General features: G+C 33.6%; 1 protein-coding gene across 2 annotated transcripts; it reads left to right on the top strand.

Moving 5' to 3' along the window:
- The first annotated feature begins 286 nt into the window (after positions 1-286).
- Rgs18 (regulator of G-protein signaling 18) lies at positions 287-12691 on the top strand. Of its 2 annotated transcripts, none has more exons than XM_013021843.1 (5): positions 287-590; positions 1091-1192; positions 2650-2711; positions 9850-10037; positions 12315-12691. In XM_013021843.1, the coding sequence occupies exons 1-5, from the start codon at positions 472-474 to the stop codon at positions 12570-12572; spliced, it is 729 nt and encodes a 242-aa protein (XP_012877297.1). In that variant the 5' UTR covers positions 287-471; the 3' UTR covers positions 12573-12691. The 2 variants fall into 2 exon arrangements, with proteins under 2 accessions (XP_012877297.1, XP_012877298.1); XM_013021844.1 differs by having other exon boundaries at positions 289-590; positions 9871-10037.
- The last annotated feature ends 7453 nt before the right edge of the window (positions 12692-20144 follow it).

The raw sequence follows: 20144 nt of genomic DNA, 5'->3' as shown, positions 1-20144 counted from the left end.
ATCTTAATGTAATAAAAATAAATAAAATTGAAATTGTAACAGCAGGGAGCAGTATCTTCTTTTGTTCCATGTAATACTTTGGCACATTGCATTTGAATACATATTAAAGACCTTACCCAGGGTTCCTGTAGGAAGTGACAGTGTTGTTTGAGTCTATTAACATGTTATTCTTGTTGCACAAACTTTAAGGAGAAGTTACATTGCGGTAAGACACTTCTTTATCTGGGCAACCAAGAGTCTCTGCAGATTCTTGGTATCATTTCCCTAAATAGATCAGGATCTAACTGTGTTTAGGTTCCTCATTTCTACATGTTTACAGAGGTAGAAACACAGCTCTTGGCTTTTCTTCTTCTTATGATCTTTTTGCTTTTTTGAAGAACTGCTGCAAGAGTTGAGACAGAATTGTGTTCTACCATGTATACCTTCGGACAGGCACTGATCTGTGACCTCTCTTCATTTTAGAGGGAGAAAATGGACGCATCACTGGTTTCCTTTTCTCAACTAAATATGTGTGAATCTAAAGAAAAAACGTTTTTCAAGTTAATACATGGTTCAGGAAAGGAAGAAACCAGCAAAGAAGCCAAAACAAGGTAAAAGTATAAAAACTTCAGCCAGTTTGTTACTTTCAAAGCCATGATGGATGCATATTTGTTAGCACTTACTTTAAAAATGTCTGTTGGAAAATATGCTGATTGCACCACCGTGCCTTGGGTGGGTGATGGGCAGCTTTTTCTCCTTTATTTGGAGGAAATCACTATTAAATCTAAAGTAGTTTTCATTAAAGAAAGAATAGCCATTTTAGCCAAAAAATAATAGCAGAATAAGTTCTTCTTTTCTGAAATAATATCTCAAATAATTATCTGTCCTTGCCTGTCACTGAAGTAAAAGAGAAACATATTTAACTCATGCTACTGTAGTTTTATGAAAACACAATACAAGGGATTCATCTGTGTATTGAAATATATTTGTGAATTTTTGGATGAGAGTTTTACCAATAATGACGGTATCTCAGTGGCCAATGAAGAAATTTTGATATTTACATAAATTGTCCTAAATATAACAGCTGTTTTTATTATGATGATTATTACAGAGCTAAAGAAAGAAGAAATCGGCTAAGTCTTCTCCTACAAAAACCTGACTTACATGAAACAATCCACTCAAGTAGATTTGGGTTCTGGGCAAGAGAAACAAGGTAAAATATTGTCATTACTGAGGGAGAGATTGTGCTGATTCTATAATTATGATACAATATAATACAATGAAAATTATACAGCACACTACAAAATGGCAGAATTCTACTTCAAGGAACTGGAAATATTTCTAAAATTAAATCAAATTAGTAGTTAGAGTGAAATAATTATATGAACATTTAAAAATAATCTTTATAACAGATACCTACCAATATTTAACATCCAACAAAATGAGGAAATATCAATAATTTGTTTGTGCACTGCAATCTTCCACTAAAAAGGTAATCACTTATTTTCTGAGAAGTTTCTTTTGAAAAAAATGAAATAAACTGATAGCAATTTAACAAATAAAGGATGTTTTAGAATTTTTAGCATTTTTCATTGCAAAAGAAGTGGAATCATTTTATATATTATTTGAACACAAATTCTTCGGAATTAAAAAAGACCAATTAAAAAATATTTCACTTTCTATACTACCAACACCTTTAACATGCTTGTTGTATGAAAATGTGATGTATTTCTTATTTATTTGATAAATTGTTAGTCATACTTTCTGTTTGTGTGTAAAATAAAGTACAGCTTCAAGAAAACTGAATTTTACAAAAGAGAAGTTTGACTAAAAAATTCAACTACTTATGGATTAAATTGAATTGAATTAATTCATTTGTAAAATTAATTTTGTTTCATGCACTTAATTAAGTGGATAGTTGACCTGATTTCCTTTTACATATCTGTCTTGTTTTAAACTTAATACATGATTCAATTTTTAAAAATAAAACAATTCCCAATCCCAAACAATGATATTTTAACATACTGTTATTATTTTAACAATAAAAATATAAAATAAATTGACTAAAGTTTTTAAAATTGAAGCTTGTAATACAAATAAAACTGTCACCACATACAAATCAACAGAGAAAGAAAAAATATATAAATTTGATAGAAAACACTTTATAGTTAAGAAAGATACATTCTTGCCATTGTATAGCTAATATTTCACTAAGTTTAAAATGATTAAACAAGAAAAAACTAAGAGAGAGAGAGAGAGAGAGAAAAGGAGAGAGGGGGTGGGGAGCTGGGTGCTGGTGGCTCAAGTTGGTAATCCTAGCTACTCCAAGGTGAAACCTGAGGATCATAGTTGGAAGCCATCTGGGAAAATGTCTGTGAGATTTTGATCTCCGAATACCACTAAAAAGTTGAAAGTGTAGTTCAAGTGTTAGAGTGTTATCCTTGAGCAGGAATAAAGAAAAAAAAGATCCTCAGAGACAGTGTCCAAGTTCCTCATTTAGCCCCAGAACCATCATAAAAAAAAAAAAAAAAGCAAGAAAGAAAGAAAAAAAAAGGAAAAAAAATAAAAGAGAAATGCTGGGAATTCTGGGAAGTTTAGTATAAAGAGCAATCAGAAAGCATATGTTCAAACAGATTCACAAACAGACTTGCTGCATTTTGTGTCTTGCAGAGTTTCTCCTGAAGAAGCAGTGAAATGGAGTGAATCATTTGACAAACTGCTTTCCCATCGAGGTTAGTGATATTTTCACCAAATACTTTATTCTTCAATGGAAAATTAAGCAATGTATGCATGCAATTATGCAAAACAAGCTGTCAGAAAATGTTATGTGTTGAGTAACTGAATTTCAGGTCAGCCAGGGTAAACTAAAGAACAGCATAGTCAGCTAAGGGAAAATACTTCTTAAATTTTATTTTATTTAAAAAAATGCCTATTATTGAAAATGTAAATTATTTCTCTCTGTGGTTGTTAACTTCAATTTTCCTTACTTTTGAGGGAGAGTTTCAGTCTCATTAAATCTGTGATTAACAAATGATGTGTGTTATTTTCACTGTTAAATAATAAAGTAATTAAAATAGTTTATTTGTGGAAATTCAAGAAACATTTATGAAGACATCCTATCAATGTTTTAATTATAAAGCAGAGTTTTATAGAAAAGGTACTTGATATCAGGCCTTTTAAGGTACAGTTTTGTGTACTAGGTGGAGGTAAAATTGAAATCTGGTTGAATTTTTCAACACTAAATTAAAACACAGGTTAGCTGGATTGATCATCTTTTTCCTTTCTTTCTTTTTTTTTTTTTGGTTGGTCATGGGGCTTGAACTCTGGGCTTGTGCACTGTCCCTGCATTCTTCAGATCAAGGAGAGTGCTCTACTGCTTGAGTCAAAGAACCACTTATGATTTTCTATTGGTTTATTGGAGATAAGAGTCTCACGGACTTTTCTGCCAGGGCTGGCTTTGAACCATGATCTCAGCCTCCTGAGTTGCTAGGATTACAGACGTGAGCTTCCGGTGCCCGGCTGGATTGATAATCTTAATTTAGTTAATTTACTTAGTGTCAGAAAGAAAATTTTATTTTGGCTCAGCGTATCATTTAAATTTGTACTGAATAAGTGATAGAATGCTACAGGCTTTATTTTTATTTTCTTTAGTGAAGCAACAGCTAAAAAAGCCACATATTATCATTACTGAATATTTATACTTCCTCAAGCTCATAACTTCCTTGCACACATTTTTTCCCAATTTTTTGCCTCATTTTTTGAAATACCATCATTTCCCAGCTTTTCCCTACACTACTACATGATAAGGACGACCAATTACTTTTATTTCTGTTTATAACAAAGCGCAAAGGGTTTCATCTTAAGGTATTTGTTTCCTGTCACCAAAGAACTTTAACGACTCTGCTGTCTTTAATGAAACCCCTACTTATGTTGTCTGCGCTCATTTTCTCTTTAATTGTTGAACTTCCTCTAATGTCTTGGTGCAATGGTTATGGGTCCTGAATTTACTGATGTATGGACTCAATGTATCTTCCTGCTACCTATGAAAAATTCCCATCTTTTAAATAAACTTAGAAAAAGAATATATGGGTAGAGAAATAAAAGCTTAAATTTAGGCAAAGATCTAGTGGATGAGGATGGAGAGTGTTATGGGAAAAGAAGTCAGTGTTGAAAAAATTCTCACAACATTATTTTACCTTAGTTCCACTGTAACATTACTGTCACTCCTTATTCTTGGTGAGAATGACAGGGAATTTCCCCCAATTGCGCATTTTCTTCATTCTTGATAACCTATAACTGCTGAATTATGTCAATTCAAATTTCAAATCATGTCCAACATATATGTCAATTATTAAAAAAGAAATGTCAACCAACATATTGACCTTCCCTTGAGCTATTTTGATTGAGAAATAATTCTATATATTTTTACGGTGTTTTGTCATGTTTTGATGTTGGTATATAAAGTATACTTCAGCATAGTTAGAATTATTCATTTTTGTTTTAAGATGGAAACATTCTAGCAATTTAAGCTATACATTAAATTATGTTTAATTGTGGTTAATTATAATCACTCTATTGACCTATAGAACAGTAGAATATACTCCTATGTAATTGTATTTTCTTAAATAACCATTAACCTTTGTCTATCTTTTCTGCCCCCCTCCCCTACATTTTCCAACCTCTGGCAACCATTATTCTGTTCTCTACTTACATGAAATAAATTATTCATTCTTATATATGAGAGAGATCACAAAATATTTGTCTTTTGACTGTTCCATAAATGACATAATTATTTTCTACTATATGGCTGCATAGATAGTTGTCTACTTTGTAAATACAATAGACATACACACATCACATTCCCTTATCCTTTTATCTATTAGATTTTTTGATTTCTTGGTATTGAGAATAGGAAGAATATAATCACCCTCACTCTCTTGCTATGACTAGTTTTATCAGACTTTGTAAGTTATTAAGTGACTAAACATGATATTTTTCTCCATAATTCAATTTATATATTTTTGAAAATTTTCTGTGTTTTCGTGGTACTGTGGATTGGTTTGCTACATAGATACTCTTCTACATAAGCCATATTTCTAAACCTTTATCTGCTCTTATCCAACATTAACATACAGTACTACTCAATATTTTTTGTTAATGAGAAAAAGGAAACAGATAAGAGTGATTTACTGGAAAAATGAGATATTTTTCTTTTCTTTTTTAAAAATTTTATTGTAATGGTGGTGCACAGAGGGGTTACAGTTACATCAGTAAGGTAGTGAGTACATTTCTTGTCAAACTTGTTACCCCCTCCTTCATTGTTCTCCCTTCCCTCCCCCCAATAGTACAGATCATTTTCAACATAGTATCTTATGAGTATCACTGATGCTTTGGTCTCCCTTGTCCTTTGTCTATTGGTGGAAATTTAATGTAGCTTCTAAAATATTATGTGCTCACATAACAAATGTAAATTTGTTTCTAAGAAAATGTTCTTCCTGAGTTCCTCTGAGATTTGAGATCTCTTTTCCCCTGCAGCATAAACGATTGATCAGCATTAGTTATGTGTCCTAATCACTCTGACTTTCAACTTCCTCCAATGTAAATTGAGATAATGGCTTTTAGTTCTAACAGAAATGGATGTGTCAGGATTAAATTACATGATGAATAAGAAACCAATAAATGTTAGACACTACACAAAGGTCAATGGTTACTACTGTAATGAAAAATAACAATTACTAAATTTAAAAATCTTTTTTCTGCTTCAAATATGCTATAAACTATATAACCGTAAGTTAGATGGTAAGGATTAAAATTGAAAGAAATATATAACCTGGATTTATTACTCTAATTTAATAAATTGTCACATAATGATTCTATCATACTCTCATCCAAAGTGAAGAAAGATTTAGCAAGGTAATAATTCCTACAAAATAACTTCACCTGGCATTCTGTAAATATCCTTCTTTACAATTGTAATTAGCCAAAATCATATTGATACAACTAAATCTGGCATTCTCTCTTTTCACTATTAGTGAAAATATTAAATACATGCAAATGATTAAAAATATAAATAAACATAAGCAACATGGATTAAAAAATGATTACTGTCACAAGGAGACATTCATAATGTATCGTGATAAAGTCCTAAATGGAAAATGTTGATTAACAAATTATGCTACTAGTCAGGCTGGGAAGGTGGCTCAGTGGTAGAGCGCTTGCCTTGCATGCATGAGGCCCTGGGTTTGATTCCTCAGCACCACATAAGCAAAAAGAAAAAAGCAGGAAGTGGCACTGTGGCTCAAGTGGTAGAGCGCTAGCCTTGAGCTGAAGAGCTGAGGGACAGTGCCCAGGCCCAGAGTTCAGGCCCCACAACCGGACCCAAAAACAAAAATAAAAAAAAAAAATTGAGAATTCTTCTAGAAAATACGAACAACTTATCAGTTCTAAAAATTACTATAAAGACAAATGGAAAGAAAGGTTTAGGACCATAATCCAATGCAATGGATGTTAATATGAGGAAACACAAAAAATATTAGAAATTTAAGAGGAAAAGAAGTATGGATGTCAGGCACACACTTTTCATCGCAGTAAAAGTTCTTCTCAGGACATGCACAAAAAGATGTTTTAACTAAAACAGGCATTGCCTGGTACATGGCTGCCATTCTAATGGTCTCTGCCAGCTGCTGAACCAGGAGGACTATGTTGGTTTTACTCACTGAGAGCAACAGCAGAAAATTCTGTTTGGAGCTACACGGCTGTCATCCCTTTTTTTCCTTGTGTATCAAGTGAGACTCCATACTTTCCTGTTACTATGCTTGTTAAATTGGTTACACTTTTATGTTTGCTAGGGTTTTCAAATAACGTTGCTTTCTTCTCTAGCAGACTGTAATTTATCTGCACAGGCTCATCCAGTAATAAATTATTTTACCAATAAAAATACGAGGTTTTAAAAGTTCTGGTTGGAGATGGTCGCCAGTGGCTCAGGTCTGTAATCCTAGCTACTCAGGAGGCTGAGATCTGAGGATCGTGGGTCAAAGCCAGCCTGGGCAGGAAAATCTATGAGACTCCTATCTCCAATAAACCACCAGAAAACCGGAAGTGGCACTGTGGCTCAAGTGATAGAGCCGTAGCTTTGAGCATTCTGGTTGGAGCTGAAGTTGGGTGCAGAAAATTCAGTTCAAGCGGTTGATTTATGTATTATTATTTTAATTGTGGTTTTGCTTTTACAGATAAGATATATCACATACCAAGTTGCGCTTCTTGCCAAGTATCATTGCAAAACATGGAAAAAATGAAAGAAGTAAAAGTCAAACCAGAGATGAGGAAATAAAACAATGATCTTAGTTTCATAAATTCAAAAGAATCTTTACGTATTTATTAGCACTTCGTTCTTTAGAGAATTATCTAAATACTTTGTCCATTTATTAATTGGATTGTTATTTACATTGTTACCACCTTTTTTATTTGGGAAATGAATTATATAATAACTATAGAGCATTTTTTTTCATTTTATGGACTATCTCTTGACCCTGGTGATTTTTTTTCTGGTAATTGTCATTTTCTCTGATAAATATCATAGATCTGATATTTCATTGAAATTATTTCTTGGAAAGGTTTTGTGTATTTTACTTTTTTGATTAAATTTGTTTATTACTAAAATTAAAAACTTTTGTTAAAATAACATTTTATATTAAAAATAATGTAATGGTTTCTTTATACTGGAGATTGGAGACTTGGTGACAAATTAAAAAATGTATCCTGTCTCATGACCTTCTCAATGTAGCAAAGGAAATGATATGAAATCTCAGCATGATATTTTAAATATTGTCACAGTAATAGGAAACTGTATAGAAACGATATTCAGATCATTTTAGAAGGATTTGTGATTTTCCAAACTACATGACCTCTAATTAAAATCTAAATTGGAAGCATGTTAAGAATATTACAGTGGGTATAATGAACCAAGAAGCTGGAAGGAGGCAAGGAACACTTGGAAATGCTATCATGAACTGGGATGTTCTTAAAATAGTATGTAATTCTGCTCTGAATCAAGTGGTAACATACTTCATAAAAGAAAAAGACAAACATACAAAAGAAACAATGAAGGGACACACAATAAAATTTCATTATACACTATGTATGAGGTAAGAGTTTTGGAGTAAGTCCCAAAAGCTGTGCTATGGTACATCTTTTAGGAAATTCAGTGGAGGAGATATTTAACATGCTTTTATTTTCCCCCAAATAAGCTATTGGTTCTGGAAAGAGATAAGAGGTGAATTCTGAAAATACCCAGAAGATTATTTTGGAGTAATGGGGTGATTTTACTAGAATAGAAATTTAAGGGAAGGTTGGACAGAAATTAGCAGAGAAGGTGTCAGAGAAACAGCAGACCAAAATGTAAAAGGAAACTAACGAGTGCAGGGGCCATGGGGGTCAGTATAGAGAGAAACAGTATGTGGAATGAGAAAAAGTTCATTGACTAGAATGATAAATTGATCTGGTAAAGTAATTTAAGGGGATTGTTTGAATATAAGCCCGGTTATAGTGTGTTGGGAAGTAAGTGAGGTAAGAAGGGATTAAGACATCAAATGGAGACAATTTAAACAAAGGCTATACGTAAATAAAAAAGATATTTCATTAGCTGGAAAATATTTCATGGCAAGAAACTTTTCTTTTTATAATTTCCTATAAAGAGATGTAAATCATTTTTGTACTTTTATTGGTTGTATGGGATTTGAAGTCAGAGCCTTTAGTTTGTTAGGTTGGTACACTATTAATGAAACATGATCTGCCTACTCTAGGGATTCCTGCCATTTCTAGATCAGACATATAACCTGTATGCCAACTTCCCTCCTTAAAGATAAAGTCAGAAGGACTTTTCTGCAGGGATGGCATGAAACTGTGTTTTTCCTAAAAGCATTGTTAGTAGTGAGAATTACAGGTGTGAGCCACTGGCACCCACCATAAATCTTTTAATGCTATCAAAATGTAACTCAGGAAAACATCATTTGCCAAAGTTAGTACTTCATTTTGAATGCCGGTGCCCACAATGTGCATAAAAGTACAGGGTATGGGGTAAAGGAGCTCCAGAAAAAAAATAAAAATAAAAAATGCTGAAAAGAAAACAAGAGGAAGAGGAGAGCGTGGGAAGACAGAGGAGGAGAGACAGAGCAGGCTAAAATAAATCTATTTCCTGGAGAACAGAACAACCATCATCCACAAATATCCACAAAAGTAATCCAACAGTGTGAAATCAGAAGTATTGTATCCTAGAATCCTATAAAGATAAGTATTTCAAAGAGGACAAGTCAGTATTATCAGATGCTTCCAAGAGAGAAACTCAGATGTGACTCCCAAGAGTCCATTGAGTAATAGCTAACTTGTCGCTGCCGAAACAGGACTAAGATTATGTACAGTGATGGGTCAATATGATTTTAATGTGTGGGTTTGGGGAAAGAGGGCTGTTAACACTCTGAAAACACTGCAATTTTGTGCGGGAAAATCCAGCATCTTGAGAATTAGAAGAATGACATGAAAATGGAACTTATGGGCTGTGAGTGACAAAACTTTATGCCTTGTGGAATGAAGCCCCATTCTGAGAAAGGGGCATGAATATGAAAGATACCAACTGAAGTTGACAAATAAGGGTCCTATTTACAGTGAGGTATTTAGGTTCAAGTATGAAATTAACCTTATTTCACTAACAACCATGTTTATTTTTCATGTTATGAAAACTACAGCTAACTTATATTCAGCTCTCCTACAGTAGTGGGATATATGTACCACAATATTGCATTACAGGGAAGACATATCTTTGGTTAATATGTATACTCATACTTTCCTATCATCTATTTTGTTTGATATTTTTAGTTATGTCATTTTATTTGATAGATGGACTGGATGCTTTCACCCGATTTCTTAAAACCGAATTCAGTGAGGAAAACATTGAATTTTGGATTGCCTGTGAAGATTTCAAGAAAAGTGAGGATCCCCAACAAATTATACTCAAAGCCAAAGCAATATATGAGAAATTCATACAGAGCGATGCTCCACAAGAGGTATAGTAAACACAACTAGAAATGTGTATCGTCCTTGTAAAAATAGCTTTGTGAGAATTTGCTTTCCTCAGAGTGGTTCTGCCATACCTTTTGCCAGAGTGTTTGATGTGTTGTTAAAGCAAAGTTGGTTATTCATATTGAAATTTATATATGAACAAAGAGTAGTGTAAGATATTAGGATGAGAAAAAGGGCCTATCTAGGATCACTCCTTAGAGTTACATTCATGTAGAATGAATCAATATTATTAAAACAACATTTTGGCTTCTTATTCATATTAATCACCTCAACACAACAACTTCTCAAAGAAACTACAGATTTATGTAAATGATGAAGGCAAGAAAGAAAGGAAAAAAAAGTATTTCCCATGCATCAGCATCCTTCTGTGTAGCTTTGCTGCCCCCAAAGTTATTTCTCGGCATTAAGATATGAAAAGAAATTTCAAAATAGTTGATAAAAAGATAATTTGGCTTTGAATTTACTGGAAAAATGTAGGTTTTCCCACATTGTAAAGAAAATATAAAATAGTACTATGTTGTAATTTCTCAAATGGTTAGAGGTCTAGAAATTAATATTTGAGTATCATTAAGTATTAAAGAGTGTCTATGTTTCTGTTCATATATCTGAAAGCAATTCTTAATTTAAATGGTGGAACTGATGTTTTTGTCATTTTCATTTTACTTTTTCATTATTAGTTAATATTGTCTGTATGAGTATTTCTGCCATTGTGTCAGATATCTGAGATAAATCAAACTAGTGGAGGAAATCTTCACTTTGGCTTATGTTTTCAGAGACTTAAATCCATAGTAGATTAGTCTATGGAAAGGTTAAAGATTATAGTGAAGATGTGTGTGCAGAAATCCTGTCACCCATGACATCTGGGAAACAAAAGCATTGATGGTACATAAAGGGGCTCTAGAATCCCAGTATCTCCTCAAGCTTACAACCCAGTCTTCTAACTTCCTTCCACTAGGTCCACATTCCTTCATTCTATCTATCTATCTATCTATCTATCTATCTATCTATCTATCTATCTATCTATCTATCTATCTATCAATGGGTAAATATATAGATTAGAAGAAAGGAAGGCAATTTTGCCATGTTACCCAATAGAGGAAAGTAGAGGGCCCAGATCTAAAATCTTACCACCATCATAACTAGATAAATCAGTAAGAAAATTAATAGGAATTTTTTTATCCTTAGGCAAATCATAGCATATTTTCTTTTATCAAAGCCTACCAAAACTGAACTTCGGTGTAAAAAGAGACCTCATTGGCATGTTTCCAAGATTAACCAAGCTCATTGTTTCTAATCACTCAATTTTCTCCCTCCCTTCCTTCCTTCCTTCCTTCCTTCCTTCCTTTCTCTTTCTTTCTTTCTTCCTTCCTTCCTTCCTTCCTTTCTCTCTCTCCCTCACTTCCTCCCTCCCTCCCTCTCTCCCTCCCTCCCTCCCTCCCTTCTTTCTTTCTTTCTTTCTTTCTTTCTTTCTTCTTTCTTTCTTTCTTTCTTTCTTTCTTTCTTTCTTTCTTTCTTTCTTTCTTTCTTTCTTTTTCTTTCTTTCTTCCTTCCTTCCTTCCTTCCTTTCTCTCTCTCCCTCACTTCCTTCCTTCCTCCTTCCCTCCCTCCCTTCTTTCCTTCTCTTTCTTTCTTCTTTCTTTCTTTCTTTCTTTCTTTCTTTCTTTCTTTCTTTCTTTCTTTCTTTCTTTCTTTCTTTCTTTCTTTCTTTCTTCTCTTTCTCATACTGGTGGGGATTTAAACTCCAGAAAGGGATGCTGTTTCTGAGTTTTTGTGATCAAATCTAGTACTCTACATTTGGAGCCACAGCTCCACTTCTCAGGCTTTATGGTTAGTTGGATATCAAGGTTGGCTTCAAACCACAATCCTCAGATCAATGTTTCCTGAGGAGGTAGGATTATAGGCATGCAAAACTGGATCTTGTCACCAAATACTTTATGAGGTCCCTCTATAAATTTTAAAATTGTGAAAACCAATGAGTAAAATAGAGTGGTCTACTTTATACTTATAACCCAAGATTGCATTGTTCTAAATTAGAAAGAAACAGAAATGTAAGAGGTAGAAGAGGCAGAGGCAGCACTGTACAAGAATAAATAACTGGATTGAGAGATCCTTATGAGGAATAACATTCACCCATCCAAACATGTCATATACCCAATCCAACTTTGTAGGATCCTACATTGTTTCTAAAAGCTGTTTTGTTTAAATATTTTGACAGTGATACACTTTATTTTTGATTTTTGTTTTTTGGTTTCTTTGTCCAGGTTAACCTTGATTTTCACACTAAAGAAGTTATTGCCAAGAGTATCACCCAACCAGCCCTTCACTGTTTTAATACTGCCCAAAGCAGAGTATACCAGCTCATGGAGCAAGACAGTTATACACGCTTTCTGAAATCTGACATCTATTTAGACTTGGTAGAAGGAAGACCCCCGAGACCAACAAATCTTAGGAGACGATCACGTTCATTTACCTACAATGAATTCCAAGATGTAAATTCAGATGTTGCTATTTGGTTATAGGAAAATAATTTTGATGATAAATCTGTTCATCTAAGATGCAACAGGTTATGTTAAAAATATTACATATTTTAAAGTAAAATATATGATATATATAAAAATAAAAAGTAAAACATTTATGCAAAAATACTACATTCTCCAGTATAATCTGTAATAATTTCCATTTGATACAATTATCTTTATGATCAGAAGAAAATTTATTTTTAATCAAGAGGAAATAAAGTAGTATTATCAATATTTTATGAGATTACTAAGTTAAATATTAGCTTTTGCAAAATATGAATTATTTTGGCCAAATATGTAGTATTTTGTTGTTTCTAGATGTAAATAACATAGTCCAAACATATCTGTATATTCAGATGTCATCTTCTGTAACCATTAGTACCTTTATTTATCTCAATAATATAGAGTTGTGCGATTTCTTACAATGGGAAAAGATGAGCATTTGTTCTTTGGTGACTAATCCTGGCTCAGAAATAGTGTCACACAACTTCTAGTTTTAAGCTTAGAAGCAGGAACTTTTGATAAAAACATATGTATCTTCCCGGAACTCTGAAGTCAACTATAAGCTGGGTTAATAAGTGTAAGAAATCCACAGTTGGACTTATTCCAAAATAACTGGGCTTTTCTCCTCACATGGAGCAGTTCCAGGTCAAAGAAACTTTGGAGTCATGGAGAACAGAAGACCTTACTTCTCACCAGTAATTAGGTCCTATATTTATGCTTTAAGAGGTAGCAAAACAATTGGAAATAAGAAGAGAAAAAGCATAGAATTCCCTAGATGTCAGGCCTCTATTGGGCTTATTTGTATTCAGATCATGTACCCCATTGATTACATTTCTATTACAAATTCTACTTCATATTTTATTATCAAAATAAGATTATATTAGAAGGTAAACATATTTCTGTATTTCATAGAAATATATAACTTATAGTACGTGTTATACCATCTGTAAATAACTATATTTAAACATCATGTTTGGCTTTGGTAAATGTTATTGTAACTAATATGTGGAATATAAATCTCTGTATCATTTATAAAAATAAACATTAGATATTATTCAGCTAGTAAAAATAATCTCCATGACTATTGATTAATTTTCCTGTTTTAAAAGAACAAATAGCTCTATTTTCTTATTTTAAGTGATATTGAGATAGAAATAATCATAGATGATAATATTGTTTTAATTCTTTATACTTGTATTAGTATAAAAACAATACCTTTCAAAATTGTGATTTTTTTATTCCTTTGCATATGTATACTTTCCCTTTATATGAAAGAAACCACAGAAAATGTGACTTGAGATAGTTTGTTTTGGGCCAGTGTGTATATCTGAATATCTTTCAAATATTAGAAGATTAAACAGAGTTTATCTGTTAGGAAGCTATTTGGGGAACTTGAAATGATTAAAGAAAATCCAGTCTAGGGCTGGGAAGGTGGCTCAGTGGTAGAGCGCTCACCTTGCATGCATGAGGCCCTGGGTTCGATTCCTCAGCACCACATAAGCAAAAAGAAAAAAGCTGGAAGTGGCGCTGTGGCTCAAGGGGTAGAGCGCTAGCCTTGAGCTGAAGAGATGAGGGACAGCGCCCAGGCCGAGTTCAGGCCTTATGACCAGACCCAAAAAAAAAAAAAGAAAAGAAAAGAAAATCCAGTCTAAAGGATGTCACTTCTTAGAAAACAGAAGCTAAAAATCAAAACAACATTGAGATTCCACCTCACCCCAGTTAGAATGGCTATCATCAAGAAATCTAATAACAACAAAAGCTGGAGGAGATGTGGCCAGGGGGCAACCCTACTGCATTGTTGATGGGAGTGTCAACTTGTTCAACCACTTTGGAAAGTAGTATGGAAATTCCTCAGAAGACTCCACATAGAACTCCCCTATGGCCCAGCATTCCCACTTTTGGGCATTTACCCAAATGATCACAAAGAAGACCTTACTAAAGCTACCAGCACAACTATGTTTATTGCAACATTATTTACCATAGCTAAGATATGGAACCAACACAGATGCCCTTCAGTAGATAAATGGATCAAGAAAATGTGGTATATATACACAATGGAATTCTATGCCTGCATCAGAAAGAATGACATTGCCCCATTTGTTAGGAAATGGAAAGGCTTGGAAAAAAATTATGTTAAGTGAAGTAAGCCAGGCCCAAAGAAACATAGGTCCTATGGTTTCCCTTAGTTGCAATAACAAATATATGTCTGAGACAAGCAGAGAAGGTCAGATAAGATGATGTTAAACAAAATGAAGCCTAAGATAGGGACATGAATGGTTTTTTTCTTCCTTGCTATTGTTTCTAACCTATTTATAAGGTACCATGTGATTTTTTTTTTGTTGCTTTGTATGTCCCTCCCCCACAGTATGACCCCTGGTTACACTGTATTTGATATTGGCATAATTTGGGGAGGGGAAGGAAAAAAGCAGATTGTTTAAATAGGAATACAGGTGGACCCATTGCGACAATGAGATGTACAAGATGCGACAATGAGATGTACAAGATACAAACTTTTCAATTCAGGCGCACGGCGAGGGGAGGGGGGTAGGGAGGGCTTGTGGTGGGTGTAGCTGAGGAGGTGGGAGGGAAGAGATGGTAGGGAGAAAACAAGGGAGGAGGCAACAATGCTGGATAAGCAATGAACTCATTACCTTACTCATGTAACTAACCCCTCTATACAGTATTTTCACAATAAAAATCTTAATTAAAAAAATAGAAGCTAAATAAGTTATGGACTCATGAATTGAAATAAAGAGAAGCATTATGAAAACCCAGCATGTTGGCTCATACCTGTAATCCTATCCCTGCTAGGCAAGAAAGGAAGGTAATGGTTCAAGGTCAGCTATGCAAAAAGTCTTGTGACCCTGTCAATAAAAGCAATTTAGGTATTGTAGTTCACACATAAGTATTCTGGACTTCTGTTTGTCATTCTTGATAGTGGAACAAAAATTTTAAAGTGTCATTATGCAACTGAGTTAAATATTTGAGGTCACTAGTATGAGTGGCTTGAATATTAGGTGGAATTATATCATTTGTTATATTTAAGCATCACATTTTAATTAGAATTCTGTCCTGTAATATCTTAGTGGCAAATCAAACAAATACACTCCTGAAATAATCACTTATTTTTGTGAATAAAACACAAGAACAGCTACAGCTTTCATCACAAATTTTATGAATTTGCACTGCATAGAAAAATAAATGAAAATTTATTTGTAAAGTAAAAACAATAAAACAGAAATATTATAACCATTTCTCTAAATACAAAGTTAAAAACATTACTCAATTTTTGTTTTTTTTTTCAGTTGAGCCATTCTTTTTTTTTTTTTTTTTGGTGATGGAGCTTGAACTCTGGGCTTGGGTGCTTCCGTTTTTCTAATGGTTTATTGGAGATAAGAGTCTCACAGACTTTCCTGCCCAGGCTGGCTTTGAACTGTGATCCTCAAATTTCAGCCTCCTGAGTATCTAGGATTACAGGTATGAGCCACTGGCACCTGGCTAGTTGAGTCATTCTTTAGGAGAGAAAGAGAACTAAGCAAATTGATGTTATATACTACAAAAATACTAATATTTAAGGGAATTAAGAAAAAATTAACACAGTGAAATGATTTTCATTGTGCTATATAAATTGGTTTATATTTAGCCCCTTTGCCATTTTCTTGACTCTAAAAGACAATTACATGCACTCCACAAGTAAGTTTTTCAACAATAAAAAGTTAAAAGTTAAATGTTATTTTATGATATTCAAGTCAATTAACAGACACTTAATGAAAAATTAACTACTATCCTACAATTGAGAATATCTTATATTTACCTTGTTCGTACTGAATCACAGAAACCATAAAAGTTTCAGTAAAAATTTACCATCCTTCACATCTGTTGCAGTTGTTGTACAGAATATAGAAATGAAAAGAGAGCTAAAATGGTCAACCCTCAACTACACCCAGTGGTATACTTGTGTAAGTAAATATAGAAACCAGTCATTTTCTCATCATATGCTAAGTGTTCATATCTATTCTGCCTTCCTTCTCAAAAAGGCCAGACAAAGCAAAGCATTCAAGTTCTCCTGTCTTTGCCAGCCCTATGTATTTTATGCTAAAAGGATCAATCCTGAATGTATGTATTTTCCTTAAAACCTGCTTAACAAAGTCAATCTCTGGATTTTGCCACTGTTAACTGGCAACTTCTGTAACCCAGTTGTCAGGAGGTAAATGCCAAAGGATCCAGAATTTGATTCTGGACAATACAACCAAAACCAGTCTCAAAGAGGGGAGAGAGGAAATGTCAGCCTCTGGAAATTTGAACTGATTGGGTTAGAATTATACATATTTTTATGAGATTCATAAAGGGTTCCCTTCCAGTATAAACTCTCAAAAGTACATTTAGGTTTTAGTAACAGAAAAATTATTTAACACATGTTTGGAAGTAACATTTTTTTTAAACTGAAAAATCAGAATATTAAGAGAAAATTGATAATTTTTTTCTTTTTTTTCTTCTTTCTTCTTGGTCAGTTTTGTTTTTCCTTAAGGTGTTCATTTTGCAGGGTATTAAAATTATGAAAATTATTTCATGCCACACTGTTTTATTTTTTAAAGGCCTATAATAAATAATTGAACTCATTCTTCAGTCAGCATCATTTTTTTATGCTATGCAATGACTTTGTTCCTCTATCATTGAGGAAATAAAGCATTAGGCAAATGTTTGGCATGATAAAAATAAGACAAAAATTATATTTTGGGGGGAGATATTTAATACAAAATTGAGACTGTGAGGCTGGGAAGGTGACTCAGTGGTAGAGCACTTGCCTTGCATTCATGAGGCCCTGGGTTCAATTCCTCATCACTACATGAGCAGAAAAAGCTGGAAGTGGTGCTGTGGCTCAAGTTGTAGAGCACTAGCCTTTTACTGAAGAGCTGAAGGACATTGCCCAGGCCCAGAGTTCATACCCCACGACCGGCAAAAAAAAAAAAAAAAATTGAGACTGTCAATAACTGGTAACTGTCATCACAGAGCTGTAAAATAATAATTGCCATGTTTTTAAAAATCAGTGGAAAACATTTTTACTCCCCAATATCACAACTATTATTTATTATGGTTTTCTAACAACTGTCAGTGTCTTTGGGAAGAGAGAAAACAACATTTAGGGTCTTTGTTTTGTTTTGTTTTTACAAAGAATAGCTAAAATGTTTAGAATTAGAACAATAGCTTAGAGAGGGAATTTCATTTTCAGGCAATGCATCTCTAAAAGTAGAGTTAATTATTACAGCACTTGTAATAATTCAAAACTAGTTTTAGAAAGTGGATGATACATGCTAAGTCATTTCTAGTACAACAATATAAGTTTTATGAGAATAAATTCCTTAATTTCAAAGCCAGGAAATTGACAATAAAATCAATTTATATATTCTGAACAAAAGTATATTACAGAAAAAGGAAAGCTAAAATAATCTGAACCATAATCTCTTATAAGAAGGTCTCTCTCTGTCTCTCTCTGTCTCTCTCTGTCTGTTTCTCTCTGTCTCTCTGTCTGTCTCTGCCTCTGTCTCTGTCTCTGCCTCTGTCTCTGTCTCTCCCTCTCTGTTTCTCTCTCAATCTCTGTCTCTGTCTCTGTCTCTCTTTCTCTCTCTCATCAACCAACCTCATAGTAAACAACAAAGAAAAAGCCAGATGCCCCTCAGTAGATGAATGGATCAAGAAAATGTGGAACATATATACGTATGTATATATATGGTGGCATATATATATATATGTGATATATATGTATATATATGGTGGCATATATATGTGTTGTATATATATATATGTGGTATACATATATATGTGAATATATTAATTCTATGCCTACATCAGAAAGACTGACACTGCATCATTTGTTAAGAAATGGAAAGATTTGGAAAATCATATTAAGTGAAGTAAGCCAGGCACAAAGAAACATAAGTCCCATAGTTCCCCTTATATGCAATAACTAATATATGTCTAGGTCAAGCAGAAATGGTCAAAAGCTATGTACGTATGAACATAAAGATGATGTTAAGCAAAATGAACCCCAAGATAGGGACACAAGAGGTTTCATTTTTGCTGCTGTTTTTTTAATGTATTTAAAATATGTGATTAATTTTTATTCCTTTGTATATTCTTCCCCCATGGTATAACCACAGTTTTCACTATATTTGATTCAGATGCCCTGCATCTTGCATATACATTTTCATAACGGGGAGGGGAAGGGAAATAACAAAATGCTGAAATAAGGATAAAGGTTGACCCATTGTAACAATGAGATGTACTAGACACTATATTGAAAATGAACTTTATGACTTGGTGGGGAGGAGTTGGGGAGGTGGGGAAGGAAGGGATAGTAAGGGAAAAACAAAGGAAGGGGTAACAATGCTCAATAGGAAATGTACTTATTACTCAGGTAACTACTTTGTCTAGTATCATTTTTTTTGTTTTGTTTTCTTTTGTCGGTCTTGGGGTTTGAATTCTGGGCCTGGGCACTGTCCCTCAGCTCTTAGCTCAAGGCTAGCACTCTACCATTTGAACCACAGCGGCACTTCTGGGTTTCTGAGTGGTTTATTGGAGATGAGAGTCTCATGGACTTTCCTACCCTACTTTGAACCATGATCCTCAGATCTCAGTCTCCTGATTAGCTAGAATTACAAACCTGAGCCACTGGTGCCTAGCTTCTGTACAGTATCTTTAATATATAAATATATATATATATATATACACACACACATACTATATATATATTCTATATATATATTAAAAATCTACTTAAATCTTTTTATGATTAATGAATTATAAGATCATAAATTGTTTGGATTCTCCTTGATTACAAAGTTAATAAGTCTGCTTTAAATCTTATTATTATATTCATTTGTTTATTTATTTATTTTTTGTCATTCTTGGGGCCTGAACTCTGGGCCTGGACGCTGTCCTTCAGCTATTCAGCTCAAGGCTAGCGCGCTACAACTTGAGCCATGGTACCACTTCTGACTTTTTCTGCTTATGTGGTGCTGAGGAATCTAATCCAGAGCTTCACACATGCAAGGCAAGCACTCTACCACTGAGCTACTTTCCCAGCCCCTAAAACTTAATTCTTAAAAGATAAAATACATTCTCATTATGAGCTGGGCAATAGAGGTACTAACAAAGTATACTTGTTCCTCAAAAATCACAAATGATAATCTATTTGAGGGACAAACCTAGACGGGATTAAAAAAAACATAAAATAGTTTGAAAAATAGAAAGGCAAAATTGAGTTCAAAGCAGTAAATAACAGTGTGAGTTTTTTGTTACTATTGTGTTTTAGATTAGTTGTTTGATTTACCTTTGGGCTTTGTTTTACAAAAGTATGCTCTTTTTCAGTGTACTTGAATAAACAAAGTTGTCTAAGATTTGACTTTGTGTGTGTGTGAAAATACCATACACAGGAGTTACAATTACATGGGCAAGGTAATGAGTACATTTCTTATCAAGCATTGTTGCCTCCTCCTTTGTTTCCCTTTCCCATCCCTTCCGATCCTCCCCCTTCCCTCCCTCCCCTGCCAAAGTTTAAAGTTCCTTTTT

The sequence above is a fragment of the Dipodomys ordii genome, unplaced genomic scaffold (assembly GCF_000151885.1).
Source record: "Dipodomys ordii isolate 6190 unplaced genomic scaffold, Dord_2.0 Scaffold57, whole genome shotgun sequence".
Lineage (NCBI taxonomy): Eukaryota > Metazoa > Chordata > Mammalia > Rodentia > Heteromyidae > Dipodomys > Dipodomys ordii.
The sequence above is the reverse complement of the archived record's forward strand: the minus strand, read 5'-3'. Positions and strand labels throughout refer to the sequence as shown.

Bases quoted from the DNA above. Each gene is read 5' to 3' on its own strand.
- Rgs18 (XM_013021843.1), top strand. From the start codon at position 472: ATGGACGCATCACTGGTTTCCTTTTCTCAACTAAATATGTGTGAATCT. The intron at 591-1,090 runs GTAAAAGTATAA...TGATTATTACAG, and splicing joins AGCAAAGAAGCCAAAACAAG to AGCTAAAGAAAGAAGAAATC. The intron at 10,038-12,314 runs GTATAGTAAACA...TTCTTTGTCCAG, and splicing joins AGAGCGATGCTCCACAAGAG to GTTAACCTTGATTTTCACAC.